At 41.6% G+C, this 20494-nt stretch overlaps 2 protein-coding genes across 2 annotated transcripts; one reads left to right on the top strand and one right to left on the bottom strand.

Moving 5' to 3' along the window:
* Window positions 1–3047: 3047 nt before the first annotated feature.
* On the bottom strand, window positions 3048–11259 carry LOC311061151 (uncharacterized protein). The gene is made up of 6 exons (XM_084079705.1): window positions 11253–11259; window positions 10624–10656; window positions 9377–9577; window positions 6912–6988; window positions 5892–5935; window positions 3048–3645 (listed from the first exon to the last, which is right to left on the bottom strand). The coding sequence occupies exons 3-6, from the start codon at window positions 9567–9569 to the stop codon at window positions 3579–3581; spliced, it is 381 nt and encodes a 126-aa protein (XP_083935831.1). The 5' UTR covers window positions 9570–9577; window positions 10624–10656; window positions 11253–11259; the 3' UTR covers window positions 3048–3578.
* A 4654-nt stretch (window positions 11260–15913) lies between these two features.
* LOC311053809 (tubulin polymerization-promoting protein family member 3-like) lies at window positions 15914–18122 on the top strand (the record flags this gene model as incomplete). Its single annotated transcript, XM_084069497.1, has 3 exons — window positions 15914–16104; window positions 17506–17659; window positions 17964–18122. 3 exons carry the CDS (start codon window positions 15914–15916, stop codon window positions 18120–18122), a joined length of 504 nt encoding a protein of 167 aa, XP_083925623.1.
* Between the last annotated feature and the right edge of the window lie 2372 nt (window positions 18123–20494).

The raw sequence follows: 20494 nt of genomic DNA, 5'->3' as shown, positions 1-20494 counted from the left end.
CTCTGGGCAACTGACGTAATGATGTAACTGATGTAATGTGCCAATAACACTGATTCTGATTAAAAGATAGTTAAAGCTACTTATAGAACACCAGGAAATGCCTTCGTGTATTGTTTGTATTCTATGCAAGTAATACATTTTTCAGTAAATGTCCGTTGAATGTTCTTATGAAGCATTTTGTTCACAGAACATTTTTGTTCATACAAAACCGCAAGTCATGCTTTCATTCCCACTAGCTGAAGGACAAAATGTGTGGACATTCAAGGTGGAGAGTTGGGACATTTCTGGAGCACAATAAACATATTTTATGTGAATCATTGTAGACCAGCCTATTACCACATGATGCCAAAATATTACATTTAAAGGTGATTACTGGCTTTAGCTGGCAGTGGGAATATACTACAACAATACATTCCAGGAATCTGTAATAGTACAGTGTAATAGTATAGTAGCACTCATAAGCAGATTATAATGCATTATAACTATGCTTATAAGACAGGGGTCTTATAAAGGGGCCCGGGACCCCTAGTGTGTCCTCAGAGTTACTCCAGGGGGTCCGGCAAATCTTTGTGATAGGATCTTTTTTTTTTACATTAATAACCTGAACCCTAGCATCTCTATTCTTATGAACATTAGCTGAAAATAGCAGATCTACATGCTCACAACGCCTCACGCTGCAAGGCGTTGTGAGCTTGTAGATCGGCTATTTTCGGCAAAGTGGTTTGGTGTCGAGGGCAAAAGAAGCAAATCAAGTACCAAGTATTGAATGTTTAAGTGGTTAAATGTATGAAATGAACCAAAAATATTAATTTACACAGCACTGATGATAGTCAATGAAGCTATCTATGAAATCTATGAAAACGTTTAATCTGCAACACAATTGTATGCAATGTATGGAGGTCCCTGCTTCATCTCTCTCTCAGCTAGGGGGTCCTTGGGATGAAAACGTTGAAGACCCCTGTTATAAGACATTATGCATAGCAAGTGTTACCAAGGTGGGTGTATATGAAAGTAATGAGTATCAGAAAGCTGGCCACATGGGGCCTGGGAATGTCAAAATACAGCTCTGTGTCAAACATGACACCAAGGTTAGTGTAATAGTGTAATAGTGTAATAGTGTAGTAGTGTAATAGTGTAATAGACTAATAAAGTAATAGAGGGTATGGGGTGCGTGCTGGCTTAGCGGTCCAGGTGCATACCACATAGGCTCTGATGCCTGGCAGCGTGTCGCGGGTTCGAGTCCCGATCCTGGCGGCCTTTGCTGTGTGTCGCCCCCCATCTCTCTCCCCATTTCCTGTCAGCCTATACTGTCCTATCAATAAAGGCATAAAAGCCCAAAAACAAATAATTTTTTAAAAAGTAATAAAGGGTAGGCATCATATGCCACTCATCTACACTGAGTGCCAAAACATAAAGCATCATGAAGCATTGGAGTTTGGAAGAGCTCATTGGGAAACTCCTACTGACGCTGTATTTTGCCACTCAATAGACGTTCATGCATAACTTCCAGGTACAATGATGTCACAAGCATACCCTTGACCTGCACCTTAACCCTTAACCTCAGTAAGACTATGCCTAAACCTTACCATAACCCTAACCTCAGTACAACTAGGCCTGCCAAGGAGCCAATCAAGACACAGGTGAGGCGGGTCTATCCTATAACGTTGATGGGATCCATAATAACACATAGGACTGTGCCTGAAATAACCGATTCACACAAGCTCAAATGAGTAGCATCGGCAACCCGTTGTGATCTTGTAGATCGTCTATTTTATTGCCCTTTGAACAATGTTCAAAGGGCACCTGTGATGAGCAGGAACAACCCATAATATTTACAATGAAATATGTTTCTATGTAGGGCAAGGCCTTTCAAATTATGGCTTTGCTGTTGACCTATGACAAAGTTTAATGTCCATCTCCTTCCAAGCTATGAGTCTAACAGTCATACATTCTCAGACCATTTCAGAGCCATCCTAGATAAAATCAGTCAAACAGATGTTTCAGGAATTATTTAGTAACCAAATGTGTTTGAGATATTGATGTGTGCCTTACTTACATAGTCATCCATTACAATTAGGAAAACTACATGTTGGAGCTGATACGTAGTTTAGGGTTAGGTTAGGGTTACCTAAGCCTAAGCCTCATTCCCCTGGCTAGCATGATGCAACTCCTTGCAACCAAACGGTTTCATGCAACTACTTGCAACTGCTCGCAACCATTATCCCCAATGGCAGTTCCAAGGAGTTGCATTGGTGTGACATGTCCATAAAACTGTTTAGTTGCAAGGAGTTGCATCGCGAATCATTGGTGTGGTTTGGGCTTTAAAATGAAAATCATTTTACCTTTTATCAAAAAGGTCCGAACACCTCTCAGTCTGTTCTTTGTTTGTTTGTGGGCTATGATGCAAAACAAATCTGTCAAAAAGGTCATTCTCTGTAACACTTGTTGAGGCATCTTCCTCTTCTCCAGGCTTCAAATCCTGGATCCCATTCAGTTTATTGTCTACACGTTAACCCCTCAGGAATATAGAAATAACATTGATTTTCATGCATGGCTAGCAGTCTACACACAAAAGAGGGTATGAGGAGTCAGTAGGAGTGAGGAGTTAGGAGGATTTTCCAAACAAGCGCTTCCAAACTCCAGCTTCATGATGCTTTGTTTTGCCACAGTCTAGATGAGTGACATAGGATGCATACCCTCTTATAGATAACTATCATCATTGTCTGAATCATTAAGTTATTGGGTGTATGGCTTTAAATTCTCATTGTTTCCATGGTTGGCAAATGATGTATTATCAAAAGTGTGTATCTCCTTGCATCACCTTCATTTCATTTTGTAAAACATATGTTTTCTTGGATAATGAGTAGTCTATCTGCAGCTGACACTGTATTGCCTACATACAGTATCTGGCTCATATCCAGTATATCTAGGATACATTCATTCATTGACAAAAGACAGTTAATATCACTGTTGATTGGTATAGATTGACATCTTGGAAGAAACAACATTCAAAGTGCAAAAGGCTTTTAATGACACCAAAGAAAGAAACAAAGAAAACATATTGCACAGAACAAAATAGGCAGTGGAAGAACTCACATGTTTCACTTAAGTAAAAGAATCAATACAGCAATGTAGAAATATACTCTGTTAAATGTGACTTGAGTAATAGTGCAAAAGCATTGGCATGTATTCCAAAGTATTCCAAAACTAAAAGTGCTCATCTTGCAGAATGTCCCATTTCAAGTTTCCAAATGTAATATGAAAATAGCAGATCTACAAGACAGATCACAATGTGTCGCATCGCAACCCATTGTGAGCTTGTAGATCGACTATTTTCAAATGGCCGAAATAAGGCTGAAGTGGTTAATGTATGTTTTCTAATAATAAACAAAATCTCCAAAATAAATATTAACACAAAGTAAAAGTACAATATTGTCCTCTGAGATGTAGTGGTTTCAAAGTATGGCGTAGATGCTGGTTTTCCACCTCTGTCCAATCGGGTGAGACGAAGGCGGATACGGGGAGGGTTATCAGCTGGCAGCCATACTTTCATCGGACCGTACCCTTTAGGCGTGAGGTTACTGGTTGGCCCTGTCCTCTGGAAACTTCTTGGCTGGTTCCCATGTGTCTTCCCAGATTTTGTCACTGTAAAGTATAAATACATTATTTAGAGAAATTCATTTATCCCATGGGTCTTCAAAAGGGGCACTGGGACACCTTTTATTTTTATATTAACCACCTGAAACATTCTAAGAGAAGATCTACAACCTCACAATGCCTCGCACTGAGACGTGACGTGAGTTTGTAGATTATCAATTTTTGGTGACGAGATTTGGTGTCGAGGGGAAAAAGTGTTTGCATCAGTATCATGCAGCCCTAATGCACATGTATGTCTATTGCCTAATGCCTACATGTAAAAAAGATAAGACAAGAAGCATAGCGGCCAACATTCCACTTCTGGTAATTTCATTATTTTGATTTTGACTGATGTGAATTTAGATTAGTTCCTCATAAAACAATTTACTCTAGTACTGGTGACAGACAGTCCATATCTGAAGTCTGAAAGAGAAGTCATTAACAACATTAGTCGACTAACAGTCATTAATTACTAGAATCCAACAATGTGAATTTTGTAACCTTCCTGTACATTCAAGCTGTACAAGCAAATTACACAGAAGCTTCCAATTCAACTGCTGAGGCCGGTGGACTGCAGCTGCCAATCAAGCCCATACGCTGAGCTAGAGCTTTAATCGGGCCTAAATATGTGAGCCCAGCCCAACCCAGCCCGACAGAAACGATACATAATTGACAATTGGAGCCCAACACAGCCCGAAGCCTGACATTCTAAAGAAGTATAATTGTTGCATGCAGCCTTATATTTTTGTCATTACATATTGGTGATTCGAAGAACAGAGTCATTCTACCCTTTTCCAACTGTCTTTATATATAAACAAAAACCCAGCTTGTAGCAAGCACCGTCCTAATTAAGGAACAATAAACATCGGAGCCTCGCTGGAGAACACGGCTGACGGCCGCCGCTAAATCAGGCAACAGGTGTACAGGCTATTATAGCTACAAAGTTCACACGTCTATAATATTATTAGGATATACAAAAGTGACCGTGGATGGTTTCAACAATGTCCTCCGCTCCACTTGGGCACTGCATGCATGCAGACGCCACAGCGGCCACCGCCACATACACACACGCTCAACTGTTGCGCCACAGCGCACACAGTCACACATGCTCAACTGTATCAAGTAGCTCATAACTCACAGCCACAGTTATGAGCGCAGCTTACATAGTCACAGAGACATCATGATACCGCGCTGCGCTTGCCTGCCTGATAAAAACAAGACCAGGAGACCTGGTTCTGCCAGACCTAAGCCGGACTTCACATAAGGTGCTTTTCGTTAGTGAGGGAGACGAAAGTCTCCCTCAAGACGAAAGTGAAGTCTCCCTCACTTTCGTCTTTCCGTCTTTCGCCTTTCATCTCAGAGAAATCAAGGTGCTTTTCCTTGACGTTAGGGAGGTAGACCAAATCAACATCAACATCAGTCAAGGAGGTACCCTGTTCTATCTCTCTTTTCCTCTTCCTCTTAATGGACTCCATCGGCAAGGTTTGCTAAATGAATCGAACTTTGTTCGATATACTGATAGGGGGAACCCTAATTTATGGATAATAAAATGTAATTGATCGATATTTCAGGATATTTGACATTGAAGGTCTAATTGAAATATTTGTCTTACGTTTTATATATACCATCTGTATTTATACTTGTAACATAATAGTGATGTCATGAGTAGTCTGTGCCTATTTATTCATGCAGATGAAACCTAACCACAACCCGACAAAGAAACCTAACCACAACCAGACATACCATGTAGTCTGTGCCTATTTATTCATGCAGAAGAAACCTAACCACAACCAGACATACCATGTATGGACAAAATGGTGACAAAGGCTCGTGTAGGCCATACCTTTCAGATCTGGCAAAAAGTGACCCAACCCAATGCCCGACAAATACGTGACCAATTGGGCCCGGCCCAGCCCTCGCCGCGCAGACCCGTCGGCCTCGGGCTGAGATCTTAAGCTCTACGCTGAACAGCACACAGCTGCACACAGCAGAGAGTGAGGGAGAGAGATAAAAGCACCTGGAAGTTAGGTCGTCAGCTTTTCATTTTGCCTACTTTAACTGGACACGTTGTACCAGTGTACTTTGATGTGAAAATGTGGGCCATCGGCAGGTCTGCAACACCACACAGATGAGGTGTAACCTTCCTAAATAGTAAGGCAAATTTGAGAGGGAAGAAAGAATTGTGGGATCAACCAGAAACAACTGCCTCTGGTAGGGCAAATAGTGTCAATTGAATAATATCAAAAATGTCTTACCATGCAGGACAAGGCGCCCAATGCACCAACACTTCTTTGTTGCCCTAAAAAACACACACACACACACACACACACACACACACACACACACACACACACACACACACACACACACACACACACACACACACACACACACACACACACACACACACACACACACACACACAGTATAAGAAATCACTGGGTAAGGTATACCATTATTTTTAGTACCTTTGCTTGTCTCAGTCATGATCAGCCTTAAGACAAATATACAAATTAACATGGTTCTGTGGGGCCGACAGCCAAGTGGTTATGGGAAATACTACCGCCTGACACTGAGTCCCCAGGTTGATTCCTGGGCAGGTCAGACCTTTGCTCCAATACTCTCCCTGCTTCCTTTATCTATACACTGTGAGACTATTAGCCTTGGACGATGTCTATTAAATCGCCATCTGCACATCAAACCATTGTGATGTGCGATAGCATCAGGACTTTTTGGAGTCTAGAGCGGGTACAGAAACGGCCTCTCTTTGTGTAGAACTGGTTTGTGCAAATTACTGGTTAAAGTAGTCTGAACAGGATCTGAGCACTGAGCAGTAAAATGACCTCACAGTTCCTCACACTATTGAAAAGCAGAAAGCCTGGTGACGTGAAGTTAACTTACTGGAACAGTGGGTTGTTTTAATAAACCCTTGTAGGAACCCTGACCCCCTGACTGATTTGTCACATTTTTAGTGGCCACAACCCATAAATGCTCATCCCATAATTGCATCTTCACTACAAATGGGGAACCATTTAAATAGTAAATAAACATGCGTCCCAACGGTATAACAGTTATTGCCAAGAACCTTTGTTACAATAGAGCAATAATCGACCAAACAGAAATGTCCCCTATGTGTGTATGTAGCCTGTGTGTGTGTGTGTGTGTGTGTGTGTGTGTGTGTGTGTGTGTGTGTGTGTGTGTGTGTGTGTGTGTGTGTGTGTGCAGAGAGAGAGAGAGAGACACACACAGACAGATAGGGTTCTATATTGTTTTACCTCATTTGTCCTTCTCCCTGTTATCTCCTTATATGGGTAGACCTGGGACCTTTTCATCTGGGAACATTTCTTGTAAACTTGAAGGATGAAAAGACAAGTTCATTAAGCCATGATGCTTTGTAAATGTCAGCAGTATTTTACATCTATCTATACATTTTCTGAATCTCTATGCATCTGTGTTTATGCCCATAGCCAATCAGAGAGGGGCTGTTTATGCCCATAGCCCATCAGAGGGGAAAAGGGTGGTGTCTCCTAGCCTGGTATCCAGCCTGCTTCGCTACGTTCGGCGGACTTTTTTCTCTCTCTTCGCTTCTCAGTCTGGAACGCACCCCATTGACTCGTTTTGCAGAACTACACTGGAACTACATATGTTACGTTAGGCAACGTCGTTGCTGATTGGATGTTGTTCAAACGAATGACGAATCACAACGATCCCACTGTTTTTTTTGTCCCGCCCCGCACCACAGACCAATCAGAAGCCACGGCACGACTCGAAACGTTTGTCATGTCCCGCCTCCCTTGGAGATAGGAGGCATTCCAGACTGATAAGCGGAGAGAGAGAAAAAAGTCCGCCGAACGTAGCGAATCAGGCTGGATCCCAGGCTAGGTGTCTCCATGATTGGTCAAGCCTTCACGTGACATCATAATGTCTTACTATAAAACAATGACAATGTGGGGTAATGCTGTTAAGTTGTAGAACTATGCCAGAGTCACAACAAGCAGCACAAGATAAACGCCTAGCTGTGGACAAAAATTGGGCAAATTAGCCAAATCTATGTGTCTTTAGTGATGCTGTAGTGATTGGGTGTAAAGGGAACAAGTACAAATCCATGGGGGACTCCAGTCAACAAAGTATATAGGGTTTAAGTGCCTAACCACTTAAAACCTATACTTAGTTGATTCCAAAGTGCTCTATACTAGGCCCCCTCCTGTTGCCACTCTACACTACAAATCTTCGCTGACAATAATTATAGTTTGGCTAATTTCAATGAATGTACACAACCCATTCAGACCGGGATAACCTATATGTTCTCTGGGAACACGTCTAAGTCATTCATTTCTGAAACTCTTAAAAGCCTCATTTATACTACAACATACAGTATGACATACTTGGATGTCATACTGCAAGCTCACAAAAACAAATAAAATAAAAACATTTAAAAGCCAATGTGGATGACACTAACACATTCATTTATATTCACATAAAAACAAACATTTAACACAGAATAGCAATATACAGGACAGCCAAGTATATAAGTCCAGCAACTTGTCCTTTGCAGAAATATGCAGAATATGATTCAGCTATTGTGGCATGTGTCAGTAGAGGTTAAGAGATGGAGTACAGAGGACTGGTGAACAGCTTTGTCAGGTGGTGCAAACAGAACCACCTGTTACTAAAATTGCCAAATAAAGGAGATGGTGGTGCATTTTAGGAAGATGGTGGCTCCCCCATTGTCTCCCATTTCCATCGAGGGAGATGTGGAGGTAGTCCAGAGCATCTGGGCATGCAATTGGACAATAAACTTGACTGTACTGGGAACACAGATGTCCTATACAAGAAGGGCGGGGGGCAGATTTACTTCCTGAGGTGGCTCAGCTCCTTTGGTGTGTAGGACTCTGCTGAACATGTTCTATCAATCAGTAGTGGCCAGCGCAGTACTGTATGCGGCGGTATGTTGGAGGGGTAGTATCAAGGAAGGCGACAGCAGGAGGCTGAATCAAGCTGGTTCTGTCCTCGGTACCACTTTGGATACTGTGGCCATCATGGACAATCCCTCTCCTTCCCTACTACTGTGGCAGGGCAGAAAAGCTCCTTCAGCAACAGACTGTTACATGTAACAGTCAGTCCCAAGTTGCAAGAAGGAGCGCTATAGGAGATATTTTCTGCCTGCAGCAATAAGACTGTACAAGTCCTCATCTGGTTGGCTTGATCAGGCTGATTAGGATGGGGGATGTGGGATGCAAGCCATCGGACTCTTGAGTAGTGTTTGGTCTGTCTTCTTAATATTGTAGGTTGACGATGCTTAGATGCATATTTATTTATTATTCATTTTTTTTGTTTCATCTAATGTGTTTTTATTGATGTCTCTATGAGAGCTGCCTTTCCCCTCGGGGAAGAATAAAGTACCTACCTACCTAGCTAAGACCATGTAATAAGCTGACAGCTGGGGGGGGGGGACACTATAAAGGCCACTGCACACAGGATGCGATTATTCACATGGAAAAAAGGCACCCTGTCTGAGCCAACCTAAAAATACTGTATTGAGTCCATAAATTAACATACCTTGAAGATGGTTGATATTTCTATATTATAAATTGTTTATATGATTGGTCTTATGTAATATTCTAATATTTTGAGATTTATTCATGAGCTGTATTGATATAATAATCATCAAGGTAAAAATATATATTTTCTTACAACTTTTACATGATTTTTAGAAGGATCTACGTATAGTTTTACTTACTGCACATATTGTCCACTTGGCGAGACACATTCTTGTCTTTAACAATTCTTTTGGCCCACTCTGGGCCATACTTGAGTACTTTGGCAGCCACTGCTGGTTTTGATTGGAGAGAATAACATGTCCCACAGGACATCCTCCTGGCCTCCATATTGGCTTGGCATTTGGGACATGTCTTTTTCTTCGGTCGTGTCATTTTTGGAACTGTTGAGACAAAGAAAATAACCAGAATTTTACACAATGTATTTATTCATAATAATTGTAAGAATGTACAGAAGGAACCAAATACACTCTTCTGGCTGTGGCACTGTAAATGTTTAATGTCAAGGACCCCAAATTATATTAATTTGCTATTCAGAAATAGCAGATCGTCAAGCTCACAACATGTTGCATAGCAATGTGTTGTGAGCTTTTAGATCAGCTATTTAAGATAAAACCCTACAATAAAATTGGGTAAAGTGTTAATTCTCATTAAGTTAAAAACTTTTAATCCCTATCTAGATTGGATTTTGGGGTAGTTCAAAACCAAAAAACAGGATTGGGAGCACTCTGATATCTGATGAGATCAGGAAAACCTACTCAAATCTGGATCAAAACAAAAAACAGGATTGGGATCAGTTTGATTAGAAAATAATAATAAATAAAATAAAAATAAATGCTGTTATTTGATTTGCTCATATAGCGTGCAACACCTACAGTACCATCAGCTCCCAGTACTTAACAGGTTGCAGAACAATGGCTGCACAAAACAAAACACTTTGTATGACAATGGGACTAAACTTGAAAGCAGGGTGTGTAGAACCAGTGGTGGATAAAGTACTCAAATGTTTTAATTAAAAACATATGTAAGTGAGAGTCTGGCATTCAAAACCTTTACAACTATTTTCAGAATGATGTAGCTTTCAAGTTTCTATCTATTTTCTTCACCAGGTTGACAAAAGCTACATCAATACATCTTCAACAGCACACCAAATGAGTTGAGTACAGTTGGTATTCATAGAGAATTATCCACGTGCATCCATTTGTAGCATTTACAGTTCTGTGTTTCATTCAATGACTCTGAGTCAAATAGAAGTGTAGCTACTTATTTTGTAAGAGAGCTTTAATAAAGAATAACTTTGTAGAATAGAGTGCTACATTTGTTTAGTTTGTCCAACACTGAACACACATTATTCCAATTTCTGTCATGTATTTGCTGTGAGTTAAAGATGTGTGGTTGTGTTATTGTGTTTTAAGTTGTTGGTACTCACTGGAACAAGGTGATGAATGACAAAGAAAGAAACCTGTAAAGGGGGGAGGGAAATGAAGATATAAATGCATAATACTTAAGATCAAATATTCCAGTGGCCACCAAATGGACCCTTACAGTTCTGTAACTAAACAATATAAGCACTGATATTCAGGATCTCTTGGTCTTTATAAACAAACTTAGCACAGGGTATATGAAAAATGGCCAAACCCTTAAACCACAAGAAAGCACTATGGCTCAATAGGATCCTTTTGTATTCTATTCATAATAAAACATCCATTTGTACACTCAGAATGGGAAACACAAACAATGATTACATTTCGTTTTGCCTTTAGTGTTGTGCAAACAAACATGGCATATAGAATACATAACTACACACAAATGAAGAGGGACACACACAAATAGCCGAGCTCATGTTGTTGTGTTTGTTTGTTATGGCTTGTTAGCTTAGGGATATGTCCACTGTAAAACAGTTTTAAACTTATACAGACCGACCAACTTGCTACTGTACACACCCTAACATGTTAGCAACAACCCTGTGTTGTGGTTCTATGATTTAGTGGTGGTGGGGGTGCAGATTTAACATGTATTTCTATTAAATAAATGAAAAAGTAACAAGACTTCACTTACCGCGATGTAGTTGAAAAACAATGCAATGCATCATGGGAGGCATAGACGCACATATGCATACCAGTGTTGCCAGGTATGCTTATTATAATTTCCCCCAAAAATGAATTTGAAAATAGCAGATCTACAAGCTCACAACGCGTCGCATCACGACACGTTGTGAGCTTGTAGATCTGCTATTTTCAAGCAGCTGACGTATATGTTTGAAGTGCTCATGAGTCATGTGGCCCATAGTTGCTTCTTTTGGGCTTGTTTTCCTAGACCAGTGGTTGCTTGTTTCTCTCACAGAATCTGGCAACGCTGGTAATGACGTTTTTGCTGCACAACTGCCCCCTCAATATGATTGTTTACGTCCTAAATGTTACAAAAAACATGAAATCGTTTTGAGAAAAAATAAATGCTGCTATTTGTTCCTAAGCGACTGCAAAAGACTGCTGTTATTTGTTTCAAAAAGCTTTAAAAGAAGGCCAGAACCTTTACAGAACGTGAAATGTGCCTATAACCACATTTCTGGTTCAGAACGGATACGGAAACGTTATGTTTGTTTTCATGTATGTGTACGTGGTGAACATCCGGATGCAGTAGGCGGGATTTTATGAGTGCTAGGAATCAAGAAATTACAAATAATTATTTATTGCTAGAATTGTTCATACATTAGGCATTTAAGTGCCAGAATAATTGATTAGTGGACAAGCAGATCATTTATATAGATCTATTAGATTAAAATAAATAGTTTTGATCGGATCTTTACTACTGTCAATCAAGTCATACGGAAGTAATGTGACGTTGACGTCACGGGTATACAAAAGTTAAATAAAAGTGTCGTTCTCAACAAATACTCATCGAAAAATTACCAAACTAGTATGTAAATACTCAGAATATTTACAGGTTTTTGTGGGTGGTGGCGTGTGGTCTGGTGCATTTCAAACAAGCTTATTAGCGCACGTTTTGAAATGCCAATGCATTATCAATGGCCCGCCTGTGACGGCGCAATGTGTCGTCTTTGGACCTCAATGAATGTCTATGAGTGACCGTGGAAGGCACATAATTACGTCGCTGGCGTCCAGCGACGGCATTCGGCTCCGTCGCGGGGTTCTGACAAAAAGGCAACCGGCTACGTTTTCGGAGTGAGACCGTGTTAGTAGGCATCATACCCAAGTTGGAATAGCCTGGTAAACCCTCCCTCCGGAAATCTCATTTCCATTTGATTCCAGGAGTGAGTCTGGCATGAAGGCTTGTATGGGCGTATCTAGCGCATTACAAAAAAAACGAGCCTATCAGCGTCGTCGCTCATCGTTCTGTGATTGACAGCGACAGTTGGCCAATCAGGTGGCGAGTTCGAGTGAGCCCGAATGAAGCCGAGTGCAGCCTGAGTGCAGCCGACAATAGACGAACGGCAGCCATTGTTGTTTGTGCGAGTGCCTTCACTTCTTATTTTCGGCTTTAAAACGCTCTCAAACTTCTTTTTTGAGGCACGGAATTTACTTTTAAGATATTGTTTGGATAGAATTGTGTTGTTTAACTTCATGTATGTGGTCAATTAATCATGACAGAGCCTATTTAAAAATAAAAATTCAGAGAACCGGCAGGGGCGGGCAGTGATACGCATGTATCCGAATAAGGCAACCTATTTTGGGCATGGCCATCGCAAAAGTCCCGTTGCGTCACATTAGCTCTGGAGGTGGTAAAATGCACTGCAATTGGCTGAAGGGGAACAACGATCATTGGCTGAAGGGGTTGTCAGTCAACGGTATTACTCCCGCCCACATCCACATTGCCACAATGGGCGTTCATGCCAGACTCACTCCTGGAATCAAATGGAAATGAGATTTCCGGAGGGAGGGTTTACCAGGCTAAAGTTGGAATCGCATGTTGCCTCTATAGAACACGTCTCCAAAACCACTTTCATACCAACCATGGCATATCAATTGCAAGGTTTATCATATATTTTCAAATTCCACTTTTAATACTTTCTAATCATTAGTGTTGAAGAAAGTTACTTAAAGCCTCACTATGTAACTTTTTTGAATGAATAAAATTACATTTTGTCCAATCTGTATGGTAGAGTATGTTAATACAATATAACGTATACTATTGCGGTGGTCGTATTTTGTCTCCCTGCTCTTTTATTGAGACATTTACTTACTGCCCTTTATGCCGGCTGGCATGTAGGGCAGCAACAAAGGATCTCCACTCCTGTCTGTTCTGGGCCAGCGTCTAGAGACATTTAGATTGTGTCAAAGGTCATGTCTCACCTAAACACAGGATCTTGACCTGATGGTCAAGATTCAATCTATCCCGTGAGCAAGCAGGCCGGCTCTATTAGATCAACGGTAAAAAAAAAACACTTAGCACTTAAGCAGGAAACCAGGTTCAAATCCGGGGAGGAAAGTTACACAGTGCTGCTTTAAATACCTAACTTTAGACCTCACACAATTAAATAAGTTATAAAAAGTAACTTCCCAATGAAGTATTTATCTCAAACATTGAATTGAATAGGCCTTGGCCTACAGATGTCATCGACTACAGACTCTAGTTTTATATTCATAGTCTCTGTGTTGTGTTTGTGTGGAATGATGCCTGCTAAACGGCTGTTGGATTTATTTCCATTTTGGTGGGCCGCTGGCTGCTGTGACTGCTGTCATCTTTGTGAAGACAAGAGGCGTCTTGTGTAGAGAGAGAGAGAGAGAGAGAGAGAGAGAGAGAGAGAGAGAGAGGGGGGGGACAGGGAGAGGGGGAGGGGAGGGGGAGGGAGAGAGAGAGAGAGAGAGAGAGAGAGAGAGAGAGAGAGAGAGAGAGAGAGAGAGAGAGAGAGTGGGGGGGAGAGAGAGATGGGGGAGGGTGGCAGAGGCAGCTATGGGCTAAGCTAGGAGGCAGGGAGAAGAAGGAGATGTGACACTTTTAAAAGTTACAAACCCTCTCAACTGATAGTGTGTCATAAATGCATTTTGAACATTCTGATTCGTGTTTTATTCCAAAGCTTTGCTAAAACTAGTGTTCAAACAGTTGGATTAAAACAAATCATAACGATAAGAACAATTTAAAATCTCCTTTTTGATGTAAATCCAAGAACAACATTTTCAAAACTACGATCAACAATGCTCAATCTGTGGCTAATGTGACTGCGATGACGTCATATATATCTTGTGCTGGTCGGTACCGTCTCTCCTCCTCTTCTTTCTCTCTCTCTCTCTCTCTCTCTCTCTCTCTCTCTCTCTCTCTCTCTCTCTCTCTCTCACTCTCTCTCCTCTCCTCCATCCCTGCATCCCTCCACCGTGCCGTCATTACAGGAGTCTGGGGGTGTCAGGAATCAGCATCAGCTCAGGGTTCCCCAGGCAGCATCAGTGCTCATCGACCGGTCACTTGGAAGGTATGAACCGGACCACTATGCTTCCTCTCTGGGATGTTTTTTATCAGTGAGCGTCGTCTCTGCGTCAAGCCGTCATACGATGGTAGTGTGTGCCAAAAATAGCCCATCTACAAGCCCACAGGCCACTGCTGTACAATGGGGTCATGAGAAATGCAGTGCAAACTAGCTGTTTGTACTCACGTATGCTTGCTATGTAATGGAAACATCTCCATAACAGCCGATGTGATAACTTCTGTTTTCTAAAGCCTTTAGCATGATGTGTCTAATCGTGATGTAAAAAGTAAGGTATTTTATTGTGTATTTGTTGTTCTTTACAGTTGGCTTATAAATACACCTACTGTAGCCCACATTATTTGGTTTTAATTAGTGCCCTGTTTTGGTCATTTCTATTAGGCTAATGCTATTATTGTGGTTTTGTTAATTCGTAATTATCATCATTTATCATTCTTTTCAAAACTGGAAAATAAGCATGGCATTAAGGCTATTTTACCATAAGTTATGTTACCAACATTTATACTTCAATTCATTTAATAATGCTAAAACAGAGAGAGAGAGTGTGTGTGTGTATGTGTGTGTGTGTGTGTGTGTGTGTGTGTGTGTGTGTGTGTGTGTGTGTGTGTGTGTGTGTGTGTGTGTGTGTGTGTGCGAGCGTGCGTGCGTGCGTGCGTGCGTGCGTGCGTGCGTGCGTGCGTGCGCACGCGTCTGTCTGTCTGTCTGTCTGTCTGTCTGTCTGTCTGTCTGTCTGTCTGTGTGTGTGTGTGTGTGTGTGTGTGTGTGTGTGTGTGTGTGTGTGTGTGTGTGTGTGTGTGTGTGTGTGTGTGTGTGTGTGTGTGTGTGTGTGTGTGTGTGTGTGTGTGTGTGTGTGTGTCATTATGTATGATAGATATAGATGCATTTACAGATAAATATATTATTTTCAAAAGATCAAACAATGGCAATTTCTCTATACATAACCTATTGGTTGAATTGCATTTTGAGATCCATGCATTAACTCTCGCGTCAACCAGTAGTGGTCCTATCTGACCACCGGATATACATTTCTCAACTGCAGGTAGACAAACTACAGTACAACCACAGCAGTTGTGTTAGTTGTATTGTATACTCTGACTACCATATACAGATTGGTCAAAATAACATTTTATTCACAAGAAATATGTTTTTCTGTGTGTGTGTGTGTGTGTGTGTGTGTGTGTGTGTGTGTGTGTGTGTGTGTGTGGGGGGGGGGGGAAATATGTCCTGCGTGCGTGCGTACGTGCGTGCGTGCGTGTACTGTATGCCTATGTGCTACACCAGCATGGCAGATACTTCAGTGTCCATAGCAGATGTGGAGACCACCTTCAAGAAGTTCGCTGTCCATGGAGACACCAAGGCCACGGGCAAGGAGATGAACGGGAAGAACTTTGTGAAGACTTGTAAGGACTGTGGCATCATCGACGGCAAGAACGTCACCTCCACAGATGTGGACATCGTCTTCTCTAAAGTCAAGTAAGATATTTCACTTGACCTCATTGTTCCGTTGGGGAAATGTGTCCTCTGCCTTTAACCCATCCTAAGAAGCAGTGAGCAGCCACTGAGCAGCGCTCGTTCCAGTTGTAATGCCAGTACCGTGGTCAAGGGCACTGGCAGGACTACTTAGCATGTATTAAGCGTAAAGCAGAGGGAGGAAACCCAACGAATCAGTACTGATTGGCAACAAATATATGGAGAACATACACTTCCTGAAAGAAAGAACCCCTGTGCCAGGTTTCAAACGCGGAGGTTTAACATTAGAATTCACATTAGAATGTATCAGTTTCACACACACACACACACACACACACACACACACACACACACACACACACACACACATACACACACACTAGTTAGCACAGATTGGTTAAATAAAGTTGAATTCATTCAAATAAATTCCAGATTGCAGCTTTAATGGTGAAACACGGTGAAATAGTACTGAATAGTTCACTAGGAAAGAGCATCACACAAAATAGGCTGTTTATTGAATAAACCCAGGAGTATGGTCGTTTATGGGCGCGTCGCATGAACGGCCAAGGATGCAGAGCGCGAAATGGTCATCTAAGTTCATCACTAGACGCAAGCGTGGAGTGTGTGGCTTAGACGGCCATGGGCACGAGAATGACATTTGGGCTGCCGGCGTGATCATCTAAGGTCATCACTACACGCATGCGTGGAGTGTGCGGCTTAAGGTCAAGAGCATGGGATGGCAGGTGTGATTAGGAGGGGGTGTGGTCAAGGAGGGAGGTTCCGAGGGGGTCGTGTGGACCCAGATACTTTGGCTTAGGGGACCAAGGCGTAAACCTGTGCAGAGGTAAGTTGAGGGACCCTGCCTGGAACCTGTAGAATAAGAAAGAGGTAGAAAAGAAGAGGGAGGGATGGAGGGTTACTGGAAACACCGCCATTTTTGAATGTTGGGTTTAAATACCCCAGTGATTGGGGAATAGTTGTCAGCTTGATTGGAGATAGGTGAGTGGTTGGCACAGGGTGGAGTTGCTCAGGAATTCCTCGTGAGTCACTGCTGCCCCCTAGTGTTGCCCCACATGCATACGAGCACACAGAAAGGATTTCACTGCCTCATCACCAATAGCCATTGTGTAAATATAACACAGGTTGGTTTACTTGTCAATGTTTGCTAGATCACGTGACCATGCTGATAGTCATAATGTTTGGGGCAAAAAGATTGTTGTATAAATTTGTGTCAGTTGTGCAGTAAGAGTGCAGCTAAAGTACAGCGAGCGTGTGTGTGTGTGTGTGTGTGTGTGTGTGTGTGTGTGTGTGTGTGTGTGTGTGTGTGTGTGTGCGTGTGCGTGTGCGTGTGCGTGTGCATGAGCGTGTGCGTGTGCGTGTGTGTGTGTGTGTGTGTGTCCTCAGAGCAAAGTCGGTCCGTGTCATCACATTTGAGCAGTTCAAGCAGGCGTTGACAGAGTTGGCTCCCAAGCGCTTTAAAGGGAAAAGCCCGCAGGAGGCAGAGCAGCAGATCTATGGTCTCTTAGCAGGGAAGGAACCTGCCAACGTGGGAGTCACTGTGAGTGTTTGACAACCTACCCACCCATCCATCTGTTACCAGCAAATATAAATGATGTAATTCTAATACGACAGAGCATGCCACTGGCTGAGTGTGTATTGTGATTGTGTGTGTGTGTGTGTGTGTGTGTGTGTGTGTGTGTGTGTGTGTGTGTGTGTGTGTGTGTGGGTGGGTGCGGGTGCGGGTGCGGGTGCGGGTGTGTGTGTGTGTACATGCAATGCATGTGTGCTGTGCTGTGCATGGGTGTGCGTGCATGCCTGATTAATGTTCCCTGTGATTATTTTATTTTTTTGAACTTCTTTAGAAAGTGACGAAAGCCGCGACGGTGGACAGACTGACAGATACCACCAAGTACACTGGATCATCCAAGGAGCGATTCGACGAATCAGGCAAAGGGAAAGGCAAGGCCGGTCGCACGGACCTCCCTGGTCCCTTCATAGGTGTCTCCTTCCCAGGGCAATGATGATGATGAGGGAGTCTGCTTCACCTCCAAACAAATACATCCTAAAGAAGAAGAAGGGGGAAAAAGGGGTTTTGTATTTTCCAAAATAATAAAAACAATATAAAGAAGTACATTTAGAATCGTGAGGACATTGTGGACCAAACACTCATGAAATCAATTTAGTATAGAAGATGTGGTGGGAAAGGCCTTTTCCACTACTCCTCATATTTTTGCTAATAAACATGAGATCTGAGAGATAGGTTGATGAACAAAGTTACATAGTACATAAAACTTCAACATTTCTTGGCTATTCTTACCCCCAGTTAACCTTCCCTGTAATAACTGTTAACTGTACTTGTCATGATCAAGTGTGGCTCTTTCCTACACCTTAAAAGTATGTACCTGTAGTTTATATTTTGAAATGTCCTTGTTGTTTTTGTTGTGTTGGTAGCCAGTAGGACATAAGAGGTGTGTAGGCATGGTATTGAAGTGGTGAGTCCCATGAAAACAAATAGCTGATAGAGATTGTTTACTTTTACAAAAGAGACGCGTACTAGATTCACTCTATACATACATAATTCCCTAAGGTATTAAATGAGGAACTGGTATTGAATTGCTTTTTTGTAATAGAAAAATCCTGTTGTTTTCTTGTTGGATTTGTAGGCCTATTTTATAATCTATTTATTGTATTCCTAACTTTAGTATTGTATAACCTATATATATTTTTATATTGATATTATATTGTGTATTACTATGGTGATTAAAATGCTGATCAAGGCCAGAAGATTGAGGTTTGTTTATTGTTGTTAAAGCCTTAACACTTGTTTTGCGAGTGCAGACCTTACTTTGTTAATGTGCTATGTTTAGAATCTGCACCCGGAACTAAGTTCAGTGAGTTGAGCTCACCTGCCTAGCCTTTAAAGTTCCATCATAGACAGCCTGGAGTGTGGGATGCTGCCTGGAAACAATGGTTTTCATGGATCTTATCTGTGCTACCAGCTGAACACCAAAGGTTTCCAGACCAGGCTGAGATGCCATCAGTAGGATCAAATCAAATCAAATCAAATCAAATCAAACTTTATTTATAAAGCACATTTACAACAATCTAAACTGACCAAAGTGCTGTACATGGTGAGACAAAAAAAAAGAAAAGAAAACATCAAAACAAGAAAGTATGCAAGTGTAACAACAACAAAGTCACAAATCGCATACAACAAGAGATCAAGACATGAGCTTAAATGAGATTGAAAGCTAAGGAATAAAAGTGTGTTTTAAGAAGGGATTTAAAAGCCTCAATAGAATTGGCACTTCTAATATAGAAGGGCAAGCTGTTCCAGAGCCTTGGAGCAGCAGCAGCAGCAGCAAAGGCACGGTCACCCCTACTCCTCAGCCCGGTTATGGGAACCTCTAAGAGCAACTGGTTGGCTGACCTTAGTGCTCTCTCTGGAATATAGGGCTCCAGAAGTTCGGACAGGTATACAGGGGCCAGGCCGTGCAGAGATTTGTAGGTGAATAAAAATCTATTCTAAAATGTACAGGGAGCCAGTGCAGGGCAGCTAAAACTGGGGTTATGTGCTCTCGCTTTTTTGTACCAGTGAGGAGGCGAGCAGCTGCGTTTTGCACCAGCTGCAGGCGCCTGAGTGAGGACTGATCGATACCGGAGAATAGGGAGTTGCAATAGTCTAATCTAGATGATATAAAAGCATGGATTGCCATCTCCAGCTGTTTAGGTGGAAGATAGGGTTTAACTTTTGCTAACAGGCGTAATTGGAAAAAACTACTTTTAACAACAGAGCTAATATGTGTATTAAATGTGAAGGTACTGTCAAAGGTGACACCGAGGTTTTTGACGGAGGAACGGATGTTTCAACTACAGCATGGTGAAAGAGAAGTATCACCAGTAGTCCCTCAGCCTACAGTATGAAGGAAGTGTAAATAGATGCCTGTTGGACCGGTTGCAGACATTTTCTACACCTTAATACAGGGGTTCCCAAACTTTTTGATGTCTCCCCAGGATAGCTATTTTCACTACTCTTATAAGTTGTATTTTTATTTGTATTTAATTATCTTGAAAAACGTTTGAAAATATTTTTTCTATTCTGAAATTGTTTGATTTTTTTTACCTTTTGAAAATAAGTAAATTATAATAAAACAAAATTGTAGTAAATGTAAAAAAAGAAAAGAAAAATAAATTATATTTACTTGTGACCCATAAAAATGGGACAGCGAGCCGACCCAAACATGGGTCCCGACCCAGTGTTTGGGAAATACTGCATTAATACAAAGTAAAATACTCTGTTTATTTAACTTAGCAATGTGGGACAAATGTCCCATAGAAATGTATGATTTATGTTACAAATAAATGAATTCATAAAATAACAGTACGCTACCTA

This window comes from Gymnoscopelus microlampas (genome assembly GCF_963454915.1).
Source record: "Gymnoscopelus microlampas genome assembly, chromosome: 2".
In the NCBI taxonomy this organism is placed as follows: Eukaryota; Metazoa; Chordata; class Actinopteri; order Myctophiformes; family Myctophidae; genus Gymnoscopelus; species Gymnoscopelus microlampas.
Note: the sequence above shows the minus strand (reverse complement) of the source record. Positions and strands in the feature narration are given on the sequence as shown.